This window comes from Centroberyx affinis, unplaced genomic scaffold (assembly GCF_046629955.1).
Source record: "Centroberyx affinis isolate AG114_WGS23_722 - 3 ecotype Tasmania unplaced genomic scaffold, CSIRO-AGI_Caff_v1 ptg003066l_1, whole genome shotgun sequence".
Classification (NCBI taxonomy): Eukaryota; Metazoa; Chordata; class Actinopteri; order Beryciformes; family Berycidae; genus Centroberyx; species Centroberyx affinis.
The window spans coordinates 31716-54196 of NW_027281151.1; the positions used below are offsets into that span (position 1 = coordinate 31716).

Sequence of the window (22481 nt, forward strand, 5' to 3'; positions counted from 1 at the left end):
TGAATCATGCACATCAGATTTCAAAAATGGATGTAGAATTTTACAAATTAGCTTTTCAATTTGGCATTCATGGGAAATGTTAGCTACCAGCAATATCATTTTGTGTGCTTGAGCCTTTGCATACTTCGATAAATCAATCCCTGCATTCCTCTCACATACAACAAAAAGAGACAAGAGACAAAAGCAAAAGAGATTTTGGGCAACGCCCCCCTGTCCTCTGTTAGCCCAGTTTTCCTCACCAGCAGATGATAGTTCTGGTTGTGAACGCCACTCTCTGGCCTCTGGCTGAGAGAAGCCCAGGGACAGACTCTGGTTCTGGGTCAGTCCCATCGGTCTGATCCTTCACCGGTCCAGGAGAGACACTGTGAAACCCAGGAGAGGCATTTAGAGTTATTTAAACCCTTTACAAAGATACACGTTTTCCGCTGCACACTGAAAGACATCGCACCCGTTTCATATTTTGATATCTTTGATGTTTCTTCAGAGCAACAATATAATACAGCAGAGATTATTGTAACCCTTCCCAGCATGTATTTCATGGATGGCGGCGTGCCAGAGGCGGCCAAGTGGAACATCAATCCAAACGAGCACAAAATGATCACAGCATGATATCATGTTAAAACAGCTTCGGAGTTTGTTTTGAACTGAAATCAGAAAAATATTTAGGTCCTGATTTCACTAAACGATGCAGGCAGCAGCAACACAGACGTCATCTCAACTTTCATTTTGGCACTGTATTCGCACTGGTTTTCAACACTGGTGCAGTCCGTCGCATTAACATCTATTCAAAATGTTTTCTGGGTTATTTTACCACACAGGCTGACACTTTCTTTTTTATGGAATAAGCCTGGAGAAGTAATTACAGGGGAAATGACAATCACACAGAATGCAAATTGTTTCTTTTATTGTATTCCATCTGCTTCTAGTGACTCAAGTGACATTCTGCCATCAAAATCTCTTTTATGCATATTCAACTAAAGTGCAGATAAAGTGCAGATGCAGATTCAACTAAAGTATGATGTCATTTTCATGCTTGAGCTCTACTGAAACTTGTCATTTGACTCATTGACATGTGAAAAACCTTCTGCTCTGGGAGGTTTGCTAAGTGTGGGACATTTGGAGGGTGGGAGGTTGTTTTCACCCTTGTTAGTTTGTCTGTTTGTCTGTCTATCTATCAACCATTTATCTCAAACCTTAAGAATGTATTGATTAAATTAAAGTTGCGGGGTGATGAGGTCAAATGCTGAATGTTGTTAACGATCCCCATATCTGATCCTGCCTCAGATCGCCTCTACCAGCCCACTTTAACAATCCTTTAATCAGTTACAGACCTGCAGTGTTATCTGAGCACAGGACACCTGTATTGAACTTTACATAGTACAACATTAAACCATATGTCGCAAAATATGTGTTTTTCTTGAAGCCATGTAGCCTGATGCAGCCTTTTGAAATGTAATGCTGAAATTAAATCTGCTTTGCGGTGTTGATTAGCAGTATCATTATATACAGTATAAGGCATTAGACACATACTAATAACTCAAAACACAAAACAGGAGTAGTAACATGCCAAACTCATGTTGAACTCATATTTTTTGAAAATGTAAGATGTTTGTAAGTTTAAACCATAAAGAGAAATGTGGAATATTATGCAAGCTGTTTTTACAGCTGCTGCAGTCATGCCAAGCCCAATTCTGTTTTGTTTTGTGTCCGCAAATATTTCAGATTATTCCGATTTAACATTCATAAAAGTTTTAAAAAAGTACAACTGACCTTGCAGCGGCTGCCTCTTGATGTTGGAAGTTGCTGCTGTCCAAATGGATATATCTTTGGGTGCAACTACAGCAGAGTATCCACTGAAATCCCTTCATTAACGTTCCTCAGAAGTGTGCTCCCCTGCTGGCTCGACAAGAACAGCCGTGCCCTTCTTAGACAGCTGAGCTTTCAGGCACAAAACATGATACTCTGCTTTAAAGAGGGAAGAAGATAAGTTAAAGGCTCAAATAATAACTCCCAGACAAAAAGAACAAGTCTTGGTTTTAAAATAAGGAGAAAAAGCTTCTGATGTGACTGAGGCAGGACTGCAGAGATACTGCTCTGATTTTGGAGTGAGAGGCTAAACATCTGCAATAGGTAAACTATCCACAGGACTTTGTTCAGTGACATCAAGCCTCTGTTTGTTTCAGTACAATTAATGTAGAGGCAAGGTGACATGACCTGGTTCACATCAGACAATCTTACCAAACATAACAAAACATGTTGTGCTAGTAACTTGTATAAAACTACTATAAAACTAGGTGTGACCAAGTCAATTTTCTCAAGTCTGAAATCAGTCTTGAGGTCTCTTGAAGTCTCAAGTCAAGTCCCACGTCTAAATGTAGATTACCAAGTCAAGTCCAAGTCAAGTCCATGTCATTAATGTCAAGTCTCAAGTCTAAATGTAGAACAGCAAGTCAAGTCAGAACAAATCAAGAGTCCAGTATCAATTTAATATCTTAAAGAAAACTAAATATCTAGGACTTTTCAATGCAATATGGTTTTAATAGGATAAAAACTTGGTAAGAGCATCATGAGTTTGATCAGTTTCAACTTCAATAAATTCAATCATTCCATACAAATTCAGAAAACAGAATTTAAATTCAGTCGTCTGCTGGAACAAATCTCATCACTTTCAATCTGAGTCATTTACACAAACACAAGATCTCAAGTCAAGACTTTAGAAACCTTTTCAGTCAATCAAGTCAAATTCAAGTCCCAAGTCACCAGAAGTGAAGTCAAGTATCAAGTCTTCTCCTCATACATCAAGTCAAGTCTCAAGCTATTAAAATTGATTAATTGTGACTGAGTCTGACTTGCGTCCAAGTCATGTGACTCAAGTCCCTACCTCTGAAAACTAGAGATTGAATATTCTGCTCTCTGATCTAAATGCAAATCCAAATATAGTTATAGATGCTTCAGAAGGAAAGCATAGTTGTTCACCCCAGCATCTGTGCAGCACTGAGTTTGAATTCTGCCAAATATCTGGAAAACTAACTTTGCAGCTTATGAAGGCCTAAATACCAAACAAAAAAAATTGTGATCAGTACTGTTTAGCAGTGACACAAACAGCGACACTCACACCTTCAAACCTCAAACCTCTAATGCTGTTTTATTATTCATGTTTCAGCGACGGTCTTCCTGGAGTTCTGGAAGAGACGCAGAGCGGTCCTCGCATACGACTGGGACCTGATCGACTGGGAGGAGGAGGAGGTGAAGTAGACATCAACGCTATCATTTCAGAGATACAGTGGAGGTGAAGGAGGGCGTTACAATGTGGTTTCTGAGCTGCTGAGTGGGCTGAGGTTTCAAGCCAGCAGGGTCAGCCGTCCCTTTAGCTGAATGTTGCTGAGGTTGATTGATGGTGAGGTTGGAAATTAGTGTTTGAGATGTTGTGGATTATTTGTAAGTCTAAATGTGGGTGCAGCCAGGTTTCCACATTGACACTGAATGGTAACACTTTACGATTAGGGTAAATAAATACCTTAGTTAACATGAACGCCATTAGTAAATGATTACCAGACACACTAGTTAATTTGAATTAAGGGTTAGTTAATGCTTATTAAGCATTAACTAACCCTTAATTAATGTACCCTTGTTACCCACTGGATAGTGATTTTCAAATCCTGTGTATTTGTAAATGTTCATATACACAGATACTTGCAGGGAACAACAAACTGACTAGTATTGCTAACAATCTAGTTCTACAAACATTTCTCGGAGGCGGAGCTGCTCTGGAAGCAGAAATAATCTGATTGGTTGAGTTAAACCTCAGTGGGCGGAGCCACAGAATCAGTTTTTCTGGCTAAGTAACATCAGACTGAAGCTCAGTGATAAAGACAAGAGGTAAGAGAGGAGGAAGCTAATATTATGAAGCCTAGCGCTCTGCTGCTAACTGAAAACATACAATCTATCCATACTAAGTTATCTAGGTTAGCTAGTTAGCTAGCTGACCTTCAAGTTCAAACTAGCCTATAGCTATCTAGGTAAGCTCCAAAAAACTGTGGCTCTTTACTTTGGCCCCGCCCACTGAGAGTTAATTCAACCAATGAAGAGCAGCTCTGACTCCGAGAAATGTTTGTATAACTCAAACTCCATTCTGTCTATTTTTCAGTCTAACTGTGGAGACAGGCACATATATGGTATATATAAAAGCTGACACGACTGACACTTTGAATATACCTAACAAAAATACAAAGTACATTTTGAAATCACTGATAATTTTAAGTTCATGGTTTGGATAGGAGCCGATATGCAGGGATGAGTGTGTTCCTCTCTGTGTATCTAGTTTCCATTGGGACTGCTGTACTGAGATCCTGCAAGAAAGTCCCTCTCAACTCAATCTGTGACTCACTGTATTATGAAAATACAATTTCAAAATGACAGCTCATGCAAACTCAAGCCTCTACACATTAGTCATAATTTGGCTGTGTCAGAAGTGTTGGTGGGTTTGTAATGTTCCTGCCTTGCTTGTGTATCGACCTCTGACCCTCATCTGTCACTCATCCTCCAACCGGTGAACACGCCATGTGAAAGGCCAACTGCTGCCTGTGGGTGTGAAAGTGACTCAGAAATATCTACTAGGGACATAAAAGGAGCCAAGACGGAGGAGGAGATAATAAATTGTGATTTTGCTTCTTTGGTCTTCCCCTCAGATGCTTATGGACGCCAGTGTGACTAACTGTAGAGTTTGGCTGTAGACTCTGTATCATAGATCTGCATGCAGTTGTGTTGGATATGTGGGGGAATAATCAGTAACACACACGAGTGTATATGCTCTTGTAAGCTTTATCACTGCAATGCAGAGTCCATAGACTACAGTTAAATACAATTCAAAACAAAATACAAGACATTACATATCGGAAGTGACTCATAATAAACTCATAAAATGTACTATATCAGCAAGCCAGTAAATGTGCTGAGTAAATTGATCTTTTCAAACAAGTTACATGAAAATGCTGAATGCCACTCTGGAAACGGCCCACCCCTCTCCAGCAGCTGCAGAGAGGGCTTCCCAGTCAGCGGTATCCACCAAGCCAGATAAGAGGCTATGGTTAACTCCAAGCCCGCAACAAGTGTCCGCTCTCACCAAAGGAAACCCGGGCGGTTCCTGAGCCCCACAGAACCCCCCGTTGGACCTGTACTGGAGCCTGCTCCTACGTTGTCTGAACCGGACAGACCTCCAAGCAACACTTCCCCGGGGTCGTCCTCGTTCTGCCGCTGTCCTGGTGGTCGGATCATCCATCGTTCGTCATGTATCGCTTCCTAAAGCAAAAGCTCTCTGCTTCCCAGGAGCCAGAGTACAGGACATCACCGATGCGTTTCCAAAATGTACTCAAGATCATCCCTCCATCTCTACAGTCGTCGCACACGTCGGATTAAACGATATATAATAACAACAGTCTGAGAAACTCAAAGATGACTTCCTTTGCCTTATGGATGTGCTACAAGCGACAGGTACACAATACGTCATCCCCGGCTCTTTCTCCCCCCCCCATGCTTTGGTGATGTTAAGTTCAGCCGCTTACGCCAGCTTCATATCTGGCTGAAAGCTTACTGCAATGCCAAAAACGTCATTTATGTGGACAATTTTACTTCTTTTCATAATAGAACTGAGCTTTTTAAATCTGACCGCCTTCACCCAAATTACAGGGGGTCTTCTCTGCTTGCTATGAACATTGATCTTGCTGTACAATCTCTCAAGTGGGAACCAGCCACCTCTGTGCCTAATAATTCTGTGTCTCATCCCCCCTCTGATTGATATCAATTAAGTCCAAGCCTCTCAGTTTGTCAGGTTTTGGTACCCGCTCAGGCCTTCACTCTGCAGTCCAGGCTTGGGCTGTCACGTGTTTCTGATTTGATCCCTTTAATCATCCCCAAGGTTGAACAATATATTATTCCTTCGATCATCCCTACTCAAATCACTGTTAGAGACCCTTTTCATTATTCAAATCGTTCTGTTACTGCCTCTAATTTAATTACAATCCCCCTCCAGCCTTCTATCGCTACTTCTGATCCCACTCCAAACACTCTATTTAACCCACTTACCTTTAAGAACAGAAACGGCCTAGGGATAATTCATTTAAATATTAGAAGTTTACTTCAGAAGTTAGATCATGTAAATATATTAATTCTGCAGACTGATCCTGATATCTTGCTGCTAAGTGAAACTTGGCTCAAAAAGAGTGTCAATGACTTGGATGTAGCTCTAAAGGATTATTACAACTTATATAGAATAGACAGAATTGGAAGGGGAGGTGGGGTGGTTATATATGTTAAATCAGGTTTCTCTGTAACAATTCTAAATGCTGTGACCATACCAAAATGTTTTGAATTTCTTGCACTAAAGGTTCAGTTAGGGCCTAATTCAGTAATTGTGGTAGGGGTCTATAGACCCCCATCTGCTCATACAAATTCCATTGACAAAATAGCAGATCTACTCTCTCAGTATTCCGATGTTGAATTAATTGTTGTGAGTGACTTTAATCTGAATTGGCTGAATAATATATCTGATTATCTCAAGGAGGTTAGTCGTAACCTCAGTTTATCCCAGCTAATTACAGAACCCACTAGGCCAAATTTGAAAGATTACTCTAGGTCTACCTAATTGATCTCATCTTTTCCAATAGGATTGATAAAATTATTGCCTGTGGTGAATTAGTGATCATTGCCCTATAGCATGTATTAGAAATACTTGGTTAAAGAAAACAAAATCTCACACGCTTACAAAGACAAATCTAAGACATTTTAGTGACCAAGCCTTTTTAACTGATGTTTTCCGTAGCAATATACTTTATACATCTGAAATCCCAGATGTTGAAATGGCACTGGATTTTTTCACAAAAACCCTTCTTTCAGTCATTAACAAACATGCACCATTCAAAAAGCTTAGAATAAAAGACAGATTAACCCCTTGGTTTTCACCCAAATTATCAGCTTTATTTAAGGAAAGGAACAGAGCCTGGTCACTTGCCAGACACATCGGTCATCATTTAAACAGCTTAGAAATAAATGCACATCATCTGTGAGAAACGCCAAATCTAATTATTATTTAGACTTAATTACTAGCTCCTATTCAAACCCTGAACATTTTTGGAAAGCAGTAAACTCAAACAAAAACAAAACCACTATTTCCCTACCTGCACATATTAAATGTGGTGACTGTTTGATTTCTGAACAGAAAGAGGTTTGCCAAGCTTTGCTGATGCTGGGCATTTATTTGAAAAGGATTACACAGGGCCCCCTCTTATTAATATTAATAATGATTGTGTATGTACCATGAACCATGTCTCTCAGTTTACCTTTCAGCCCTTCTCTCCTAGTGATGTATTTGCAAGCCACACCAGGAGTTCAACTGGAGAGGATAAATTGGATCCTTTTTTTCTAAGAGTGTCCGCTCCATTTATCACAGAGCAATTAACACATATATTTAATCTTTCTATCACAACAGGAATATTTCCTAGTGTTTGGAAATCAGCCCATGTAACTCCATTACATAAAGGAGGTGATAGAAATGATCTAGATAATTACAGACCAATCTCCAAATTATCTTGTCTAGCAAAAATCCTGGAATCTTTGGTAAATAACCAACTCAGGGCATTTCTTTCAAGTCACTCTGTATTAAGTCCACACCAATCTGGATTTAGAGCTAATCACAGCACTATTTCAGCTATTACATTAGTTACAAATAATATAGTTTCCGTGCTAGACAATAAGAAACATTGTGCTGCCCTTTTTATAGATCTGTCAAAAGCATTTGATACAGTTGATCATCCTTTGCTCTTACAAAGGTTATGCAGTATTGGCTTTGATGGAAAGGCTTGTGATTGGTTTCAGTGTTATTTGTTTGAGAGACTTCAGTGTGTAAAGTCGGGAAGTGTCCAGTCTGAGTTGTTGCCGGTAACAAAAGGTGTTCCGCAAGGTTCAATTTTGGATCCTGTCCTCTTCACCATTTATATTAATGACAACGTCTCTTCATTGAGTGGCTGTCAGGTCCATCTTTATGCTGATGACACCATGGTATATTGTACTGCTGATTCTGTACAACTAGCCATTGAGAACCTGCAATTTTCCTTTAATGCTCTACAAGATGCTCTTATTAATCTTAAACTGGTACTTAATGCAAATACAACAAAATTCATGCTGTTTACTAGAGCCAGTAATATTGATTACAACAGTATGCATATATCCACTGCGAATGGATCTAACATTGAGAGAGTTACTGAATATAAATATCTTGGCATCTGGCTTGATGAGAAATTTACTTTTAAATACCATATAAACAAAATTGTCAGCAAACTGCGTCAAAAAATTGGCTTCTTTTACAGAAACAGAACCAGCTTCCCTATGATTAGTAGAAAGAGGATTGTTGAAGCAGTTTTCCTGTCAGTGTTGGATTATGGGGATGTACTTTATAGAAATGCTGCCCCTTCCACTCTTAAACCCCTAGACACGGTCCATCATTCTGCCCTCAGATTTATTACTGGTGATAGCTATGGTACTCACCATTGTATTCTGTATGATAAAGTGGGTTGGTTTTCTCTGGCAGAGAGGCATAATATACATTGGTATTTGTTTATATATAAAGATCTTGTTGGAAAGCTACCACCTTACATCTCAATGATGCTGGATTGGAACTTTGGACCCTATCAAACTTGCTCAAATGACTTGCTTATGCTTAAGGTCCCCTGAACACGGTCTAAATTTGGAAAGTCAGCCTTTTATTTTAGTGCCCCTAATTCTTGGAATGATCTTCAACACACGCTAAAAATCAATACTCTACTAACCTATGGACAATTTAAAACCATGATCATAAACCTCCCTGCCTCAGTGTGTAACTGTTTTAACTGATTTTCTTTATTCTCATCTGTCTTGTCCTATTTATTTTCAACTTTTAACTTGTCAGTAACTTGACATCATTGTAAATGAGGGCAACCTCAATGGTTCTTTGAGTTTAAATAAAGGTTTGAATGAATGAATGAATGAATGCATAACCCTCTTTTCCACTAAGTGAACACCGTGTCCTTCAGGTTGTAGATGATTTATTTACAGAGCTTAGTTTGAGTTTTTTAGTGTTCTTGCCACTAACTAAAAAAATGCAATCTAGCCAAGTTATCTAGGTTGGCTAGTTAGCCTAGCTGACCTTCCAAGTTCAAACTAGCCATACTATAGCTATCTAGGTAAGCTAGTTAGCTAACTGCTGACCTTCAACATCATGGATGCCATGGTCAACTTATTTTTAATTTTTTGTTTGACTAGAGGTCCTCCTTTGCCATAGGTTTGCCAGTTGGCTACTTGCAAATTTTTTTATTTAAATTTTGACCAGAGTTGATTTGCCATTCAAGTTTGCCAGTTAGCAATTAGCTAACTTGCGCTCTGAAAAACTGAGGTTCTTTGACCCATTGAGGTTTAACTCAACCAATGACATTATTTCTGCCTCCAACAAATGTTTGTAGAACTAAAACTCCAATCTGCACATTCAATATTCCGACATACAAAAATATAATAATCCAAAAGGCTTCATTAATGTTTGTTTTTTTTATGATTTTTTGCAGATTTAGGCTTACAGATGCGACAAGAATCCAGCATTTGTCACACGTTGTCCCCTACTTCTTCAGTTTTTAGGAAAATACCCGATGATAGGACCATGTTACAGAGAATTTCAATGAGTTATACAAATTCTCTGCATTTTCAGCTGCACTTTGGTGAAGTGCATTTTGTCCTTTGTCTTTCAGGAGGAAATCCGTCCCCAGTTTGAGGCCAAATACTCCAAGAAGGAGAGGATGAACCCCATATCTGGGAAGCCGGAGCCCTACCAGGCGTTCACAGACAAATACAGCCGGCTCATCGTCTCAACGTCTGGGATCTTCTTCATGGTAAGGCGTAAATGTGTGAGACTATAGACATGCCACTCTCTCCTTTGTATTTATCCTTTCTTTAGTTTTCATGAAATTATGTTTTAATGGATAGTGTTGTCACCAAATTGTCATTGCCAAGGACATTATGTTGAAAAAAATATAGGGGAACAATCAATAATAATGTATATGAAGTGTTTCTTTGCAAAACAACTCACACAGGCTACATTTTGGGGGAAATTTGCTACCTGCAAATCATTAGTCAATGTTTCAAAATTTCTTGATGATTCTTATCTTCAAGCACCAAACTATTTTGTAAGCAAATGTCTTAAGATGACTCACAACTGCATTAGTAACCCATTGTGATTTACTTTCCTGTCAGCACCCATTTTGTTAGAGTAGGTGCCAGTTTTTAACATTGTGAATAATGAAATGTGTTCCTGTAACAATTTTTTAACATTTAACATTTTTGTATCCCTTTTATAGCTATCCACAGCATTTTTATCATCTATTCTAATTAACATCTTCCGTTATATTTGCTTCCCATATTTATATTTTTTAACCACTTTTCTTTTAAATGTTTCCCTGTTTTTATTTCATTTTATCTCGTACACTTTTGAATGTATTTTCCTATTCCTTATTTTTATGCCTTTTTGTACATCATAAACTTTGCTTTTATATAAGTGCTGTACAAATAAAGTGGATATAGAAGCAGTAGTAGTAGCAGTATTTTCTGCTTGTCACTTGCACAGATCCTGGTGGTGATAGCGGCGGTGTTTGGGATCGTCATTTACCGTGTGATCACCGTCAGCACGTTCGCGGCATTCGGCTGGGCGCTCATCAGGAACAACTCTCAGGTGGCGACCACAGGAACGGCGGTCTGCATCAACTTCTGCATCATCATGCTGCTCAACGTGGTGAGTGTCCGCCGGCCGCCAGCAGCAGTGATGTGACGGTAAATAAAAAGCTGGGGGTGAACTAGTTGGTGATGGTTATATGCCCTAATAAAAACAAAAACATTAATCGAAAAACATGAATTTATGTTTTTTTTACCTTAAAATACACTATCTTTATATCTTGATACTTACTATGGTCTATAATATGAATTTACATCTTAAAGATTTCTGTCAACCTAAAAAGGTGATAAACTCTATTTCTACACGTAAAGAGAGATGTCAGCTGAGTTTAGGTGGGTTTATTTTCCATATATCCCTGGCTGCGAAATTTCGCCATACTGATACAGGTTCCAATACTTAAAATTCAACATCAGCTCTAAAACAATAGGTTCCTTGCTACAGAAAAACACATCAGGTGCTCTAGTGGTAACTGAGTTTTGTGAGACAAAATCGGTCCTCATAGAACAATGGGAAAGGTTTAGTAGAATAAAGAATAAATGTCCATGCTGGTAGAAACACGTTGGCTGTTTTAATTTTGCTGCTGGTTTAGCCATTCTAATAAAGGCTTTTTAAATTATGCGTACCTACGAATATATACTTGGGGGCTGTTCAGCAAATTTATCTCACAAATACAATTTGTAGATAAATTACAGTCAATTTGGGTTAACTTCTTCCCTCGACAATAACTTCCAACCTTGTCTTTTTTCTAGCTCTATGAAAAAGTTGCTCTGCTTCTCACCAATTTAGGTAAGTTGGACGCATCAGCAGATCTGCTGTTCATGATGTCTCCATGGCAAGGTTGAAAAGGTTTTCCAAATGCAAAAACTGATGTATATTGGTTAATTTTGAATCCCTCCTGTTGTGATTTTAACACTAGAAAGGTCAAGCTGTGGTCAGTTGGCAGAACTGAAATCTGTCAGCTTTCAAAATGTCCCTCCATGACTTCTCCTAGACCTAATTTCTGTAGTCAAGTCAAGTCATACTTCATCTGTATAGCACATTTCATTCACAGGAAAACTTTACACGCAAAAGCAATGAAAAATAGCAACACCATTTTAAAATAGTAGAAATAAGAAGAAAACCTACAAGAAATATATATAAAATATGATAAAAGTACACATATACATTTAAAATATGTATTGTATATACATATGTGTATATACAGTATATACACATACATACATCCACATACATGCACACAAGGTTAGTCGAAAGCTTGGGAAAAAAGGAAAGTTTTGAGCCCAATTTTAAAAGAGCTTAGAGTTTTGGCACATCCGAGGAAAATCTGGCAGCTGTTCCAGTGGCCGGGGGCGTAGGGAGTAAAAGCAGCTTCACCGGATTTTGATTTGACTCTAGGAACAGCTAAAAGGCCAGTGCCAGATGACCTTAGAGGCCTGGGTGGTTCATAGGTTAAAAGCAGGTCTAAAATATATTGGGTAGCCTGTACAAACCAGTGTTGTAATAACGTCTCCTAACTCTTATATTTCTCACTTCACCTGTTTCACTCACCGTCCCTCTGCTCCCTCCCTGCCGCCACAGAGCAGCCGAGGACTGAGTCGGAGTGGGAAAACAGTTTTACCCTCAAGATGTTCCTTTTCCAGTTCGTCAACCTCAACAGTTCCACGTTCTACATCGCCTTCTTCTTAGGAAGGTGAGGAAGTCGTGCAAAAACCTACAAATACCTGCAACTGCAGACGTCACGCATTCATGCATTTATCCTGCATCGATCCTGCCTCAGCATTGCAGGCAATTTTATACAGGAAAACTGAATCAGGAGTACATTGTAACACAAAACTCTGGTGTCTTTCAACCAACTAGTTACTGGAGCAGACCATTTCTTGTAACTAACAACAGCTGAAAAGCCTGAAAACATTAAATTCTTCCCCAAACGATTCCTCTTGGGGATGGAGCCAAAGTTGCAACAGCAGTTCAGCAACTGTGTAAAGTATAAAGTGGGAATTTTCCAACGTCTACATTAATATTCTCTAAAATTCAAAGAGCCTTTGAGAATTATGTGGTCACTTTGTAAGTTCCAAAACCTTGTACCCGTCACAGTGGATGCATGCTGTATTTCCCTGTCAAAAACACCTCCAGTAAACCACTAAAAAGAGGAAAACGTCAATAAATGTATTCAAAAACATCTCACGGATCACTGTAAAGCCTACTGATGCTGATTGATATTAAAGCTGCCACCTGCCACAGTAAATGTTGAGTGTATTTTGCACCGGAATAAAAATTCAGCGAATGATTTTTGCCCTGGTTGACAGATTTACGGGACGGCCCGGTGCATATCTCCGCCTCATCAACCGCTGGAAACTGGAAGAAGTGAGTAATTACTTTGGTTTCCCATGGGGGAATAACAGCAGAGCATTATGGATCCCAGTACCTCTAAATTGGACATTAAGCTATTACTGTATGCCCGACCAGCGGGCATTTAACCCCCATCAGCAGTAACCATTGCTGCCAACGTTACTTATGGGAACATGGAGGGAAATAATACACACTGAAGTGGTCTAAAGGGACAAAAGACCTGAGCCGGCCCTTTTAGGTGCTGAGCTAATGCGCTCGCTTGTTCCCACTGCTGAGTGTTGAGATGAAGAAATGGAAATGGAAAACTCTCCGTAATGTGACATGTACAATACAAGCACAGGCTCAGTCAGCCATTTGTGGCCTTACAGAATCGTGATTACGTTCAGAAAGCTTAGTGCCTTTTTAATGGACATTTTCAAACCTGTGGGGACAAATCTGGTCTTGCTAGGTATACAGAAAGTCTCAACAAAACATTTTGAATATAAACTCATGAGTCATGTCGGTGTTATAAGCCTGTTCATTGTTTTTTATGTAAATTTGCTTGCTTTGAAAAGGCATGTGAAGCAGTTCTGTACTGTGTCACAGCATCCTGTATCAGCCTGTTTCAATAATGGGATAAAGTTTGAAAAGAGGAAATTCCAGCAATACCTGCAGTGCTGAGAACAAATATTTATTAGTAAAACCAAACTATTTCATGAAGGGTTTGTAAATAAACACATAAGACACTAAAATCAACCAATAGAATAAGAGATATCTACCTAAAAGATACAGCAGCTTAGCAAAGAAAATAAAAGAAAAACCCCACAGGTTCCTACTCCAATGGCTCACTTAAGAAAAGGGCATACAATTTGAAATAAAAAAACACAATAAAGAAAAAATACTAAAGGAATTCTTTGATTGTAAAATCTTCATTCATTCCCTTTGGAAATAAACTAAACTAAGGTTATTATATTATAGCCTGATACAAATTTGTATAACAATGGCCACAAAGTCAGTCCAGTCCAGTCAGTTTGTTTTGTGGATGCAAACATCAAAATGTGGGCAATTAACAATTATTTTCGATTATTCGATTAATCATTTTGTGTATAAAATGTCAAAAATACTGACAAATGCCCATCACAGGTACCCAGAGACCAAAGTGATTCTTCAAATTGCTGATTTAGTCTGACCAGCAGACAAAGAAACCCAAAATATTTATTTTAGAATAATATGAAAAAGAAAAAAGAAAGAAAATCTGCAAAGCTTTAACCTGTAACCAGATTCACAAATACTGGTATTTTTGACTAAAACAAGTAATTGATTGTCAAAATTATAATCGATTCATTTTCTGTCCATCGACTAATGGATTAATCAGCTAATTGTTTCAGCTCTAGCAGTGTCAGTCCTATGAAAGGTGACGAAGCAGCTTTCTGAGAAGTCAGAGAAAGCCTTGTTGTCTAATGCAGCCCAGTGCTGTCACAACTAAAGTCAATACATCACTTCATATTGCTAAACACATTTTAGAGATGCTTTGTCATTGCTGAGGCTTTCTAATTTGGTAATGGCTATTCCCCATTTTCCCTTGTTCAGGTGAGGAGAACAAACAAAATATTTTCCAGTGAGCGATGTTCATAAAAGTCGATAACAGAAAGCAGAGGGTTTCTCCAGCGATGCCTCGAGCGTCTCCGGTTTTTGTTTACATTTTGAAAGTGGTGGAAGTAGTGTTAGAGCAGTTAGTAGTCCTAAAGTAGTTAGTAATCTTAGAGTAGTTAGTAGTCTTAGTAGTGTTAGAGTAGGATTCTGATGTGACCCTCTCTCCCTGCGGCTGCAGTGCCACCCCAGCGGCTGCCTCATCGACCTCTGTATGCAGATGGGGATCATCATGGTGCTAAAACAAACCTGGAACAACTTCATGGAGCTCGGATACCCGTGAGTACGGCCGAACCTAGAGTCCAGCAAAAGATGATAACGTCTTGGTCAGATTCTGAGAAAAAACTAGCACACACAGGATTAATGCTGCTTTGCAATTTAGGCTATTTTAGGCTATAGTACTCTTTCTAAATTGATTTCTAAATTGCTGTAAGTACTGGGTAACATGTCTTGTACTGTGTTTTTATAATGTGCCACTAGAGAAGTTCATCTATCATAATCTCATGTTTAACTTAATTTAACTTATTGGTTGCGTTTACATGCGCACAATAATGCGAGTGTTGCCAATACTCAAGTAAGACAACAGTGCGATTACACTAAACCGTTTACACTATTCTATAAAGTGACCATAATAGCACCCGTAATGCTTCGGTTAACATGTGACATGTTGTTATACTGCGTATTTCAACAGAAAGGACAAAAAAAATGGAAAACAAAACAGCATGAGCTACGTCAAAAACTACACATCATAAAAAAAAAAACACACAAATCTGTGTAAAGCCTAACATCTAATGGTAAAAAGCATGCTACTGAAATTGCCATCTGCTATTGGCTGATCTTTGATGCCAGGTGATGTCACTATCTGTTGTACTCTATAGAAGGTGACATCACCTGCCACCAAAGACCAGCCAGGCTTCACACAGTTTTGAGTTTGGTGTTCAGTTACTCTTTCAGAAATGCAGTTAAGGTGTATACATGTTATTAAAAGATCTGAAGGGAAAAAAATGTAACGTGTAGCTGTGATTGTCATTTGAGTTTCAATAAAATCATAAGAAACAAGGTGTATACATGTCGTGACTAATCTCTATTAATGCCAGGAGTATTTTACATATTACTCCAGTTTTGGTGATGTTAATGTTTTAACTCCAATTGGAGGGTTACATGCTCCTCTGTGGGTTGAGAACATTCAAACCCCTTCAGATAAATTAAAGTCCTGAGTCCTGCCTTACTCGCATTATTGTCTTAACCGTATTAACAACCACATGTTTTGTATGCATGCCAACATGGTCAATAACTGCTCAGCAAATTTTACAGATGAAAATGAAGAAAGCGGTTCCATTTGTTTCCAAAGCAGTGTTAGTGAACTCATTTTTCGTTTTGTGTGTTGTTTGGTAGTCTGATCCAGAACTGGTGGACGCGGCGGAGGCTGAGGAGGGAACACGGACAGACGGCCAAGTCCGGCTTCCCACAGTGGGAGAGGGATTACAATCTGCAGCCCATGAACGCCTACGGACTCTTTGACGAATACTTGGAGATGAGTATGTTGTACTCTCAGCCAGTGGATGCTTTTATCCCTTTTAAGTCCCTCACTTACATTTTTAAGTGGGAACTGAACCCCCAAACCCTTGGTAATGATCTAAAAACTGAGCTGGAACCTAAATTTCATTGTAGTTTACCACAAAACCTTCAAAATCATCCGTCTACTGTGTCCTGCTTGGGCTGCAGTGCATTGTTTTTTTTTATATCAGGTTTATGAGGTTAAGGTCAGCCAAAAAGCACTCTAAAGTATAATCTTCCATAATACAATTTTGTAAAAAAAAAAAAAAAGTTGATGTGGCGTCCCGGTGGCTTATCTGGGTACAGCGCTTATCGTGTAATCCTTACATCATGGGTTTGAATCTGGGCTGGGACATTTTTACATGCCATCCACTTTTCTCTCTCTCATCTTTCCTGTTACTCTCCACACTCTAGTATCAAATGGAGCAAAAATACCAAAAAATAATCTTTGAAAAAAACACAAGTGCATGAATACTCCGAGCTGTCAAAAGACACCTGGCCCCTAGCCCGTCGCTGCCCACTGCCCACGGTCCATCGCTCCAGGCACTAGCTCGACCTCCTGATCACAAGGCTAGGGCTAGAGCTAGCTCCCGAGGTCCATCTCCACCGCCTCCTCCAAAACTCATCATCAGTGACTCTATTATCAGGGAAGTCGAAGTCGGCAGTGAGACTCTGTTATCCGGGGCTTAAGTCGCTGATTTGATGTTTGAACACAGAATCCCACAGTTAAAAAAGTCGTCATACACGTTGGCACTAATGATATCCCCCAGCAACAATCCGAGTTACTTAAACAGGATTTTATGGATCTTTTTAATTTTTTAAAGATCAGTGGGAAAGATATTTTTATATCCGGTCCCATCCCCACACTGGGTCGCGGGACTGGGCGTTTTAGTAGACTCCTTAGCCTCAACTCCTGGCTCCAGACGCAATGTGAGGCACAAAACTTCGGTTTTATTGACAATTTTAATCTTTTCTGGGAGCGCTCTGCCTTTCTTAAACGGGACGGTCTGCACCCGAACCGAACAGGCTCACGTATGCTCTCTGCCAACATTTTGCCCGGCATCCTTCTGAGCAGACTCGGCAAGCAATGCTCCTCAGGATCTCCTCGACGCTCTGGTCCTGGTAAACACAGAGAATTACATTGGTAAACTGAATTGACGCAGAACATTTTCAGAACATTCCTGTCATTTGCAATAGCCGGTGGCACGGCCATCCTAGTCAGAAAATGATGCAGGGCTCTAATAAGCAGAACTTAATAACTGTAAACTGCCAATTGAATACTGAGCAACCAGCTCCCCAAGTTCTTAAATCTGCTGTATTTAGATGACACTCAGCTATACCTGTCTTGTGGATGTCTCAGAACTTTCTGCAGTTAAACAGACAAGACAGAGGTCCTTGTTATTGGAAATGAAACACAAAGAACAGATTTGTTACCCTATTTAGACTCCATGAGTCTGAAGGCCAAAAACCACATCAGAAATCTCGGAGTTATCTTCAATAGTGACCTAAGTTTCAATAACCACATCAGCAATGTCTGCAAAACAGCATATTATCACCTCAGAAATATCTCTAAAGTCTGCATTGCCGGCAGTAAAAAACTCATACAGGCTTTTGTGTCTAGCAGACTCGATTACTGTAATGCACTTTTATCTGGCCTACCCAAGAAGTCCATTATGAACCTGCAACGAGTTCAGAATGCTCCTGCTAGAATCCAAACACGCACTAAAATGAGGGATCACATCACACCTGCTCTCAAATCCCTTCATTGGTTACCCGTATCTTTTAGAATTGATTTTAAGATTCCTATTAATTTTTAAATGCCTTCATGGTCTTGCCCCACATTACCTCAGTAATATGATTGTAAAGTATATTCCAGCTAGGTCATTTAGATCAGTGATTCTCAACCTTTTTCATATCAAGGCCCCCTAATTTAGTCCACATTAGGGCCACGGACCCCCATTTGATACGATTTTGTCTCTCGGACCCAAATCTGAGAATATTTTTATTGTTAGATTTGATTTTGTCCAGAATTCCATGACTATCTGTATTGTAGGTAGAGAGATAACGGTGAAACTGTGATCAAAATAGTCTTCTACATTCTCAAATTGTGTTCACTTCTTGTAGATGAAATAATGCTGAAGTTTAACAATTCATCAATTTGCTGGGGACCCCCTGGAACCCCCTCAGGGACCCCTGGTGGTCCCCGGACCCCACGTTGAGAACCACTGACTTAGATCATCTGACAGCAATTTGCTGGTCATTCCTAGAACTCTGATGAAAAGTGGAGAATCTGCTTTTAGTTCCTACGGCCCCAAACTCTGGAATTCTCTCCCAGAAAACCTTAGAGCCATCAACACTGTCAGCAGTTTTAAAAAGAAACTGAAAACACATTTACTGTTGCTTATAACTAGGGTGACTGCATTAGAGAGAGTCCCTGGTTTTGTGTTTCTACATTTTCTATGTACTCTTTCTTTTCTATGTTCTCTTTCTTTTTTTTCTGCTATTTTCTCTAAAGCACTTTGTAAACTTTGTTTTAAAAATGTGCTATACAAATAAAGTTTATTATTATTATTATTACCAATGTGTCTCTATCCTGCACTCATGATATGTAAACAGTGAAATGTTAAAAATGTCTCAATTTCCTTTGCTGGGACATCTTTGCGTACATCATGTTAATTTACACTGCTAAAATCAGTCTAAGTTTTGAATTAGCAGCAGCAGGTAGGTCTTAACGTCTCCTTGTGTGTCAGTTCTGCAGTTTGGCTTCACCACCATCTTCGTGGCGGCGTTCCCCCTCGCTCCTCTCTTAGCTCTGCTCAACAACGTCATTGAGATCCGTCTGGACGCCTACAAGTTCGTCACACAGTGGCGGCGACCTCTGCCCTCTCAAGCCAAAGACATCGGTAATTATGCGACTACCTTTTACCGTTTTTTTTTTTTTTACACTGGACCTTTAATGGTGTATGTCAAAGATTGTTGTGTATGTGGATGAATTTTGCACTGCTAATTTTCTCCAGTGAAACTAATAGGAAGATAAACTTTGCAAATTGCAGATTTAGCTATGTAAACATTTAGGCAGATCTTAGGCAGAAATAATCTCATTGGTTGAGTTAAACCTCAGTGGGCGGAGCTAAAGAGCCACAAGTTAGCTAACTGGCAAACTTGAATGGCAAAGAAGGAACTCTGGTCCAAATATAAATAAAAAATATAAGTGCCAACAACTTATTTTATTAATTCACTCATGCCCATGACATCATGATGTTGAAGGTCAGCAGCTAACTAGCTTACCTAGATAGCTATAGGTTAGTATGGCTAGTTTGAACTTGAAGATCAACTAGCTAACTAGCTAACCTAGATAACTTAGTATGGATAGATTGTATTTTTTCAGTTAGTAGCAGAGTGCTAGGCTTCATAATATTAGCTTCCTCCTCTCTTACCTCTTGCCTAACATTACTTGGCCAGAAAAAAAAAATTCTTTGGCTCCGCCCACTGAGGTTTAACTCAACCAGTGAGATTATTTCTGCCTCTGAGAAATGTTTGTGGAACTAAAACTCCAATCTGCTCACAAATGTCTCAACTTAGATTGATGGTCCTGGTTATTTTGTTGATGATGCTGCTGATATTATTATTAGCATATTTTTCATTTAACTGTATTGTCTACGTGTGTGTGTGTTGTCTGCAGGGATCTGGTACGGCATTCTGGAGGGCATCGGCATCCTGTCTGTCATCACCAACGCATTTGTCATCGCCGTTACCTCTGACTTCATCCCTCGCCTCGTTTACGCCTACAAGTACGGGCCGTGTGCGGGCCAGGGCCGGGCGGGGGAGAGGTGAGCGGCTAGAGACGGCTCTTTATTTTGGTCCACATTAGTCACTAATAAGGCAGAGACTGTTCAACCTGTTGCTTTCTTTCTTTTGGCTAAATTTGTCAAGAAAAGTTTGTTTTTTTAAATTATTAAATCAAAAGTGTTTCCTCCGCAGGTGTATGATGGGATATGTGAACGCCAGTCTGTCGGTGTTTCGGGTGTCTGACTTTGAGAGGAAATCGCAGCCCAGTTCAAATGGATCTGAAATGTTTAGAGAAGCTGTGAAGTTCTGCAGGTAAATATCAGGCAGTCAGTCTCCTTCAGTTCACATGGGATTAAAGTCACGTGTCTGATGGCAACTTGTTTTCCCAGCGCTGGTTTCTATTTCTCTAACTTGTTTTCAGCTTTCACAGCACTAAGCAGTACATGTTAAAAATATTTAGACTTTTATCCATCAGGTTTTCAGTGGCAACAAGAGCCAGGATGTGCACTTCCAAGCATCTGTTAAGCTAAAAAAAAAGAGACTGGACTTTGGGTGTAAACATTTGTGTAACCCCAGGATCGATTGCATAACCTTTTATTATGTTTATTTATGAGTTTATTAAGGATTCCCATTAACCGCTGCACAGGCGAGTCGTACTGGAGTCCACATGAAACATCAGTTACATAAAGATTTAAAACATGGGTGTAAAATAAAACAAACCAACTACAAGAATAAATTAACATAGAAAGACAAAACAAGAATTTAAACAAGAAGGAACAAAACGGTGACACATGTGAACACCAAAAATGAGCAAAATGACATTTTTTAAATTTCATTTCATTTCATTAGGATCCCCAGTAGCTACCAGTTTAATGACAGCTAGTCTTCTAATTAAGAAAAGGAACATTTAAAACCAAAAGGAACACAATAACAACCCTGTACGTAAATGTATCCTGTACACAAAGATTGCAAAAGACTAACATGATTAACTGAAAGTCGGTGGACTAGAGAATGATTGAATTCATGAATGATTACAGGCAGTTTAACAGAAACGATGTACATGAATGCAGTCGGTGTGTTGTTTTGTCTGTAATCCTGAGCTGAACTCTAGCTGTTTCCAACCAGCTGTGTTGGAAGTGTTGACTCCCTGACATGGCTGAACTCTCCCGGCTGTAACACCAGTGTGAGTGTGTGATGACCTTTGACCCTCGGCGCCTGTTTGACCCTCCAGGTACCGTGACTACCGGGAGCCGCCCGACTCGGCCGAGCCTTACTCCTACACTCTGCAGTTCTGGCACGTCTTGGCGGCCAGGCTGGCCTTCATCATTGTTTTTGAGGTCAGTTTTTTCCTCGCCTGTTTGACAAACAACAGCGGACAGCGAGATCTCTTTGTAATTGGGTTCCTTGATATTGTTTTGTCGATGCTTCTTAGCTCTCTGTCAGGATTCACGCCTCCTGTTTGCTCTAATTTGCTCTCATCACAACAACAAAACCTCCCTTTCTCTCTCTCCTCTTCTATAATTTTAAGCGTTTCTCTAACAGGATTTGCACTCCTTATTATTGGTTGCTTGTGATGTTGCTGATCTAGGAATTTAATTATTTATGCAGCACTTTTCAAAACAAAGATACAAAGTGCTTCACAGTGGAAAGACATGAGTTACAAAAAATAGAGTAACATCAATATGATATATCTGGCATTAGTATTACTACAGGAGGTCTGGTGATGTAGGTTTTACCAGAGTGATTAACTGTTTTCAATCCTGTGTTTTCAACTACAGAGTGTGCATTCTTACAGGAGTGATAGTTACCAACAAACCAAAGTCACATCTTCTCTCAATTCTAGTCCCGCCCAGATCAATGTATATAATTCATAAATTACAACAAACCTCATGTGGTAGACATTTTCCATAATCAGTCATTTATGGGAGATTTAAAGAAATCCTGGCACCTTTTAAAGGATCTTGAGTCCCAAGACTTTCTCCAACTGTCTCCAACAGACAGAGCGTGATGAACTTGACATTACAATCAGCACAAAGACAGCACCACAAAGCTCAAAGGGTTATTTTCTCTCATTGTGGGGGTACGACTCTGGCATTTATGATAATCGACTCCGTTTCCGCAGCACATGGTCTTCGCCATCAAGACCCTGATCGCGTACCTGATCCCCGACCTGCCCAAGGACCTGCGGGACCGGATGCGGCGGGAGAAGTACCTGATCCAGGAGATGATGTACGAGGCGGAGCTGGAGCGGCTGCAGAAGGAGAAGAACGAGAGGAAGAAGAAGGACAGGGCGCATCACAAGGAGTGGCCCTGAACGCACCAGCTGGTACAGAAACATTCACAAACACATGAGGAATGATGCTGAGTTTATTGATCACCAACCCTATCAACCCCCTGCAGATATATTATGGTC

At 39.7% G+C, this 22481-nt stretch overlaps 1 protein-coding gene across 1 annotated transcript in view; it reads left to right on the forward strand.

Annotated features, from left to right (window-relative positions):
* LOC139659328 (anoctamin-4-like) overlaps positions 1-22481 on the forward strand; it is a 51679-nt gene that overhangs the window by 28074 nt on the left and 1124 nt on the right. Inside the window, exons 17-29 of the mRNA XM_071537559.1 lie at positions 3164-3246; positions 9768-9908; positions 10640-10804; positions 11494-11530; positions 12323-12434; positions 13051-13108; positions 14904-15001; positions 16118-16260; positions 19030-19182; positions 19962-20109; positions 20261-20380; positions 21300-21405; positions 22191-22394. Coding sequence (XP_071393660.1) covers positions 3164-3246; positions 9768-9908; positions 10640-10804; positions 11494-11530; positions 12323-12434; positions 13051-13108; positions 14904-15001; positions 16118-16260; positions 19030-19182; positions 19962-20109; positions 20261-20380; positions 21300-21405; positions 22191-22382 — 1556 coding nt within the window. The 3' untranslated portion in view covers positions 22383-22394. The remainder of the gene's footprint in view (positions 1-3163; positions 3247-9767; positions 9909-10639; positions 10805-11493; positions 11531-12322; positions 12435-13050; positions 13109-14903; positions 15002-16117; positions 16261-19029; positions 19183-19961; positions 20110-20260; positions 20381-21299; positions 21406-22190; positions 22395-22481) is intronic.